Below are 7,715 nucleotides of genomic sequence, written 5' to 3' on the forward strand. Positions count from 1 at the left end.
TCACCGTAGCTTGGGTTTTAAAACACTGATTAAATTTGTAAATATTGTTGTAAAGATTATGTTTACAAGAAGTGTAATGTTTTTTTATGGTATCATTATAACTGATATCCCATAAATATTAAGGCTATTGTACTTTGATAAGAAAACATGTTAATAAGTTTTTATATAGATAAAAGAAATGGTTAAGTTTTTAGTGTAAAAACTTAAATAATTAGAGTTGTGGATTGATTTGAAATGGGAAAAAAATGTACTAAATCATACAAAAGTTCATTATATTAAAAAAATAATCATAATAAACACCTCTCATATTCTTTCCTTGTTTTCAGGCAAAAACTCTATTTTGTAGGACAAGTAGCCTTCAATCCAAAAACCAGAGGTGGTTATAAAATACAGAGCGGAAAGACAAAGTCAGATTAGTGATTTCCAATTTGGTGCAAATTTTGGCACTAACATTGTTATTTATATGATTATGATAGGGATAATATCAATTTGTGGACACTTTTTTTTTTGAAAAATAATTTATAAATATTTCAAAACTCTACTTTTTTTTTTAATCATTTTACACTGAAAACTTATCCCTTATTTTTATGTATAATAATGCTAGACGTACAAACAAATCTTACAAATATTTCTGTACTAATTGATGTGATAGGAAAATAAATGAAAAAAGAATATAAAAAGTCAAACTCATCATATTCACGTTTTCATTCATTTTTTGCCACACCGTGTAATTTTTTTTGTAAGAATCTGTTTGTATTTCTAGTATTACTCTTTTACCTATAAAAACTTATTAACATGTTTTCTTATCAAAGTACAATAGCCTTAATATTTATGGGATATTATTTATAATGATACCATAATAAAACATTACATTACTTGTAAACATAAGCTTTACATCTAACAGTATTTATAAATTTAATAATAAAATATGATAAAAACAAATGCAAGTAAATAATATTTTTGCATATCTAGATCATAATCCAAGAAATTGAAGAAAATTACGAAGTTTTATTAATCATCTGCAACATCCCTCCTTCCCTGAAGGAAAGAAATAATAAAATATTGAATGGATACTTTAAGAATATTTCAATCTAAGGCTCCTCCATACCAAATATACATAGAGAGCTTCTTAAGGTTGACATATATGATAAAAATTAACATGAATTTAAATACAAATAATAAACGCTTCTAAATAGACATTCGCTATGTTCATGGCGAGCTTTAATCGGTAATAGATATTAGACTAATCAATCTAAAAGACGACTAATCAAATTAATTAAGAGCCAAAAGACTATGGTGAAGCTGCAAGTTTAGCCAAGACGCCGACTGCCACTGAATTACTATGACAGCATAGCTTAGTGTTTGATGAATTCCAACGTTTGTCACTAAATCGATCATATTGGTCTGGTCCTCCAATAATGGCTCCTGTTAGCTCATTAGGGTTTGGCTCATCTTTACAGTACAAATAAACAAAGCTCATTGAACAACTCACGTTTGAGTTTACTATCGTTTTTGGGACTGAAGCTCCCCTGTGATGCGCTTGTGTTGGTGGGTTCTTGCCAAATCCAACCATGTATGATCTTCCTTCTGGGTTTTTCCCTAGTATATAATCGATCTGCAATTTTGATATTTTTTTTCCAATTACTACTTGTTTATATAGCGATTTTAAGAGATGTTTTGTGCTTGATTTGATTAGTATATATATTTATATACCTGCTGCTTAGCAAAAGCCATGATTTGCTTAGAGTCGAATTGTTTGTCTCCGCAATTCACCTTTTTGTTATGTCTCACCAAAGCATCACTATATACGCTAAACAATAAAGCTACACTTGCAACATATTGAGTGATTGAAATTCAGTTCCGTCTATCATCTGCAGACGGATGGCCAAACCGAGGCGGTAAATTGCTATGTAGAGACATACCTCAGATGTTTTTGTTGTTCTCAACCTCAGAAATGGCACAAATGGTTACCATGGGCTGAATTTTGGAACAACACTATGTACCACAACTCCACTAAGATGACTCCTTTCCGAGCCCTCTATGGGAGGGATCCACCTCTACTGTTGAAGCTTGTGGACTACCCTTCCTTGGTAGAAGATATCAATAGGCAGATTGAGGTGAGGAACACCATCTTGCGTGAGTTAAAGGAAAACTTGTTGGTGGCTCAAAGCCACATGAAAGAGGCAGCGGATTCCCATCGCAAAGAGCTGTCTTTTCAGCCAGGGGACTGTCTTTCTCCGCTTACAACCCTACAAATTCAGATCTTTAGCCAGGAAGATCAATGAGAAATTGAGCCTCAGGTTTTATGGTCCCTTTGAGGTGATGGAAAAGATAGGCCAAGTTGCATACAAACTCGCCCTCCCACCCACAGCCTGTATCCACCTAGTTTTTCATGTATCCCAACTCAAGAAAAGCATACACAGCTCGATCCCCACCCAACCTTTACCTCCAGCATTGACTAAAGAGTTAGAACTATCAGTCCAACCTGAATCTGTTCTCTCCTCTCATACCTTGATCGATGGCTCCAAGGAAGTCCTGATTAAGTGGGGGGATCTGCCCACTTTCAAAGCCATTTGGGAGCCTTATGAAGTGATTGCCACCCAATTTCCACACTTCCACCTTGAGGACAAGGTGGCTGTAAACCCCGCGTTATTATTTCGATGCCCTAAGGTATGAAATTTACCTTTCAAGTAATTTTCTTTTTCTGAATGGAAGGGTAAAATGGTCAATTTACATGTATTTCGAGATGTGGCCACTATAAAGTGTAAGGGGTGATGTCATTGAAGAGAAATGAGGGTAGAATGGTCATAAAGTTGATTGATATGGTTAAATGGCGTAAACGGTAACCAAGGGTATAATGGTCTTTTCATACAAATCCATATGTAATAAGTATCCATAAAAGTGCACCAAGGGTAAGTTAGTCATTTACCTAATGGGATTTCTTAATTGTTAAGTGTTTTNATAGTTCTCTGTGCTTGTTTTTAATGTTGAACGTTGTGTGAATCTCGTGAAACAATATGTTGTTTTGTAGTAGACATTCCGGACGCACATGTTTTTGGTTGTATAAAAGTCTGGTGTCAGATTCATGAACAATATTGTGTGATGTATCGATATCCTTAGTCTATAAAACATACAGGAATTTAGCATATATGCGTATTATAGCAAGTCAAATCGTAATGTCAATTATTTAGTTAAATTGAAAAATTACTTGCTTATTTCCATGGCGTTTTCCAACCGCTTAGGAGGCACCGAAAATCACAATTAGACTAAGACTGGCATAGTTGGAACGTTGGTGAATGGTGATTCATCATTGACACAGCTTTTGCATCAGTATCCATTCTCTGATTCCAAAAGTGTGTCGAAGAATGGCCTCTAGTTTGTCTTCCAAGGAATAGGCCGCAAACCAGAGTAAGTGTACTTTCAACTTCGACACAGAGATAGCTTTAGAGGTGAAGTCCGATGCACAGTAATGCCGACATAACCCTTCTAGTTCGTCAGCATTAAGCTTAGCATGTCAGCAACGCACATGCAATCTATAAAACTTTCCCCGGTGCATATGTTACGCCAGGGAAAGGCTTATGGATTGGCATGTTATTCACCGACGCATAGCATGCCTTAGTGATTGCAAAACTAAAACTCCATCGGTGTCTTACAAGAGGAAGGAATCTCCCATCCAACCTTATTCGGCGAGGGTTACATCGGAACATACATCCCCATGCATTGACATGTATGTTTGCATCAATAGCAACCAACTCCAACAACTTGCCGATGATAAGGCAAGCGCCAGAGTTCAACAAACCGATCGGATGCTTTAACCCCTAGCTACTCAGCAATCTGTTAAATAAAAGTTGTTAGACGCATGAGTAGTGCGAAGTTCCTAATACTAAAAATGTATGCAACTCTTGTCTAAGGCGTGACTCGTGAGACATTATTGAAGCTTTATAACAAAATCAATTTTCAGAATTCTCTGTTTCTTAAGTTTTCTTCAAGTAAATGGAGATCAGAAGAGGATTTAATGAACTTAATTTTTTTCTTGTGTTTTTTCTATTAATTTTAGTTCATGATTTTAAGATCATTCCCAGATGTTGGGCATCAGCTTTCTTATTGTACTATCCAAGCTCATTATTTACTGATGAAGTTCTTCAGTGACTTCTTAAAGCACCAGCTTCCAGTTTTCTCATTGAAATGGTACAAGCGCAAAAATTGCTGCTCACAAATCGCCATGAACTCCGATGCAGCTAGAATGAACTCAAATTCCTCCTTCGACATGTTGTAAGGGAAGTTAATTCCTGTCCATCCTGGTTTGACCCCAATATAACCCTGCAATGAGTAGAATTTAAGCATCAAATCAAGCTAGTTCAATGATGATTTTGAGAAATTCATTTGCATGAAAGATAAATAATTATAAGTGATTCATTATTCACAATAAAATATTTTATAAATACAATAAGCTTGCATTTTAAACTTGCTATTTGAATTTTGAACGTTGCAAATCATGTAAACTCCCCTAGAGAGGTTTGTCTGCCCAACATACTTACAAAATATATTTTTCTTCATCATTTTCTTGAAATGTGTTTTCTTTATATAAAGATCAAGTGTATTGACTAAATGTCCTTCAAACAAAACAAAGTATCAAAAAATTGACAGGGATCTTTCTTTTCTTCGGGGTAAGGGCGATGTATCTTTGAATGTTCAAATTCAACGATTATCAATGATAACGGAAATTGAATAATGTGACATGACGAAAATTATCTAGCATTGCTATAAAGTAATTTAAGGCTCTACTTTAGTTACCGAAATTTAGTGAAATGATTGCCAGTGCAAACCATAAGCTTAGAAAACAAACCCAAAACTCTGTGAAAGTCTAACTAACCTCCGCCAAAATGGCATTGCTTCACGAGGGGCATAAGGTTCATATATGAATCCAGGAAACAACATGGACACTTTAAGAGAACCCTGTTCATGACAGCATTCTCATATGATCAAATTTCACAGTGTACCAAACCAACTAAAAAAAAATGTCAATATGCTCTTAAAACTTCAAGAATGTTCTACCTGCACCTGAAATTTCCAATTTTAGTTCAAACTAATAAAAGTAAATAAATAACAAAGAAGTATGTCCAAGTATTTACCTCTTTAATCCACTTGGTTTCAACCCCACGTTCTTTTAAGAGGTTGAAAGCTGGCACTACCGTGCCACCTAAAAAAATAAATTCCAGGAGGATTAATTTGTGCTAGTGAAACTATCATATGACGAGACAAAACACAAAATATCAGATAATTCAAGACAAACAATGTCTTTCAACATTACTGGAAGTAAATAATTAAATCAGAAAGGGGATAATTGTAAATACACATAACTAAACATAATTTAAATGAGTATTAAGGAAACTTATGAACAACAAAACTTAAAATCATGGATGGTAAGAAAAACTTAGTCCAAACTTACTGAATTCCACTGCAAGTAATGCAAACGAATGTCCAGAAATTTGTCCAAACATATCATGGTACCTGCTTGGCATAAAGTAAGTTAACAAAATTATGACAAGTCACATGTACTGTCATATACAGTGATATTACAATTATAGTAATTTTACAATTTCAAATTTGAGATATAAGGAGCACCTGGAACGATTACATAGTGGATCCTTCACTATTTAACAAAACATCCCCAAGGAAAAACTTAATTGAGGTCTAGATTCATTTTTCAAATTTTGAATTGTTGATTGTAATGGTGTTATTCACGGAGTTTCAGTTCCAGCTTTGCTTATTTCAATGTCCCTGCTACTAATGGGGTCTCCAGAGTTCATATGATGACTTAAAAACCGAAATGTTGCAAGGCACCAACACTTGAGAATTAAAATTTGCAGAAGCAATAAAATGTCCATGAGAAAGCTTATCAATAATTTATTTCTCTAATTCAAAAAGAAGCTCATATCTTGCATGGTGATTTCATCCTTGTTCTGAGATTCAAAGAGCTAATTAATCAATCTAAGTCAAGCATATCTAATTAATAATATAATTATGTTCATTATCAGCAAATAACTCCATTGATATATTGTATTTGATTGTTTCATCTTGTTCGACATATAATAACAAAAGAAACATAAGTTTTTCATCCCATACAAAAAACTTTCTCCACAACCAAGAGGAGCATAAATTAAAGAGAACGCAGTACATAACAGAATTGGAATCTTAATCACTAAGATTCTAATAACGATGTTTTCTCTTTTTTTGTCAGGTAAAATAAAAGGAACAATAGCTGAACCCAGGATCATTCAAAGTTTTAAATTTGCTAAATTTTCATGAATTGATTGTACGGAGTCAAAATACCAGAGAGCAATAACATGCTAAGTCCAGAAGAGAAAAACAACCGTATGAAATTTAACCATTCAAAAAAAAAAAAAAAAACAGGAAGCCTGAGTCCTTGCCACGAAATCTCAACAGTTAGAATGAAGCACACAAAAACGCTGCTATTGTACCTTTAGTGCAACGCAGCCGTTTTATCCTTGTTTTAAAAGAGACTGAATCCAGACCATTGAAGAGAAAAGCATCTAACGGCCAGGATTTATTCTACCCAAAACAGAATGTAAAAAATGACTTTACCTTGCTGCTGCATTTTTCAGTCTGCTACTAGGTTTTATTTTTCAGTTTTGTGTATTCTGTGTAAAAGAAAATCTGCTTTGTATCGTTTTGTTCTTGCCTGTAATCTTTGTGTGGTTGGTTGTAATCACTTGTAAGGGTTGCATTTCCCTTGAGTCTTGAGGATCTGTTTTAGAGTTCTCACAAGAAAGATTTTAGGTTGTTGTGAGAGTGAGATACGCTGTTTTAGAGTGGGTCTGGGTGTAGAATCTGCTTGTATCAAGTTGTATTAATCTTTAGTGCAGCGAGCTCTTGAGTTTCTTGAGCTCAACGTGGATGTAGTTTATCCTATATAGGATAAGCGAACCACAGTAAAAATTCGTGTGTCTTTGTTCTTGATTTCTTTACATTCTTCGTTTGTGTGTGTTGTGTGTGAAATTGGTGGATGATTTTGAGTGTTAATAGTACAGATTATCTCTACAGTGGTATCAGAGCCATCAATTTAGGGTTCGTCAATTTTAGGGTTTACTGTTGAAATTAGGGTTTGATAAATTTTGGGGGTTTTTTGATTTCAAGATTCGGTGAGGTCTAGAGTTAGGAAATCTTCAAAAATTAGTCCTTAATTTCTTATGATAACCACAAATTCGAGTGAAACCTTTGTTCTTCAAATCTGTCTGTCAAAATTACCAAACACCATTACCATCAATAACATAGAATGAGTACCACGCGGGTTGAAATCACACACTATGATGGAAAAGTTGATTTCAACACATGGAAGAAGAAAATGAAGGCACTCCTGTCACATAACAAAGTGGCAGTCGCATTGGAGAAGGACCAGACCAAATGGCCTGAGGAAAAGCTGAAATTGACGAGGAGGCATACAATCTCATCGTCATTAATCTGGCCGACAACGTTCTGCGAAAGGTAGATGGTGCTGAGACATCGTTAACTCTCTAGGGTAAGCTAGAGTCACTCTATGCAGTTCAATCTGCCCCTAATCTTGCTTATTTGAAAGGTCTACTGTTTTCTTATAAGATGGATAGTGCTAGGACCATAGAAAAGAACCTAGATGAGTTCTTGAAAATGACCCTTGTACTTAAGGGCACTGATCAAGAACTCAGTGAGTCTAGTTT

The 7,715-nt window shown here is 34.8% G+C and overlaps 2 protein-coding genes across 4 annotated transcripts; both read right to left on the reverse strand.

Annotated features, from left to right (window-relative positions):
- Positions 1-1,291: 1,291 nt before the first annotated feature.
- Positions 1,292-1,734, reverse strand: LOC116136497 (endoglucanase 16-like). Its single transcript, XM_031422192.1, has 2 exons — positions 1,714-1,734; positions 1,292-1,615 (listed from the first exon to the last, which is right to left on the reverse strand). The coding sequence occupies exons 1-2, from the start codon at positions 1,732-1,734 to the stop codon at positions 1,292-1,294; spliced, it is 345 nt and encodes a 114-aa protein (XP_031278052.1).
- Positions 1,735-4,011: 2,277 nt separating this feature from the next.
- Positions 4,012-6,368, reverse strand: LOC116136885. Of its 3 annotated transcripts, XM_031422565.1 has the most exons (6): positions 5,626-6,368; positions 5,450-5,511; positions 5,133-5,200; positions 5,056-5,061; positions 4,874-4,956; positions 4,012-4,320 (listed from the first exon to the last, which is right to left on the reverse strand). In XM_031422565.1, the coding sequence occupies exons 2-6, from the start codon at positions 5,499-5,501 to the stop codon at positions 4,239-4,241; spliced, it is 291 nt and encodes a 96-aa protein (XP_031278425.1). In that variant the 5' UTR covers positions 5,502-5,511; positions 5,626-6,368; the 3' UTR covers positions 4,012-4,238. The 3 variants fall into 3 exon arrangements, with proteins under 3 accessions (XP_031278425.1, XP_031278409.1, XP_031278419.1); XM_031422549.1 differs by lacking the exon at positions 5,626-6,368 and having other exon boundaries at positions 5,450-5,612; XM_031422559.1 differs by lacking the exons at positions 5,056-5,061; positions 5,626-6,368 and having other exon boundaries at positions 5,450-5,612.
- Between the last annotated feature and the right edge of the window lie 1,347 nt (positions 6,369-7,715).

Source organism: Pistacia vera, unplaced genomic scaffold, assembly GCF_008641045.1.
Source record: "Pistacia vera cultivar Batoury unplaced genomic scaffold, PisVer_v2 Contig109, whole genome shotgun sequence".
Taxonomy (NCBI): Eukaryota; Viridiplantae; Streptophyta; class Magnoliopsida; order Sapindales; family Anacardiaceae; genus Pistacia; species Pistacia vera.

Coding starts and splice junctions, on each gene's coding strand:
- LOC116136497 (XM_031422192.1), bottom strand. CDS start 1,734: ATGGCTTTTGCTAAGCAGCAG. Junction 1,616..1,713: donor TGGCTTTTGCTAAGCAGCAG/GTATATAAATAT, acceptor TCAAAATTGCAG/ATCGATTATATACTAGGGAA.
- LOC116136885 (XM_031422549.1), bottom strand. CDS start 5,522: ATGCCAAGCAGGTACCATGATATGTTTGGACAAATTTCTGGACATTCG. Junction 5,201..5,449: donor ATTACTTGCAGTGGAATTCA/GTAAGTTTGGAC, acceptor TTATTTTTTTAG/GTGGCACGGTAGTGCCAGCT. Junction 4,321..4,873: donor GCAATGCCATTTTGGCGGAG/GTTAGTTAGACT, acceptor TACTCATTGCAG/GGTTATATTGGGGTCAAACC.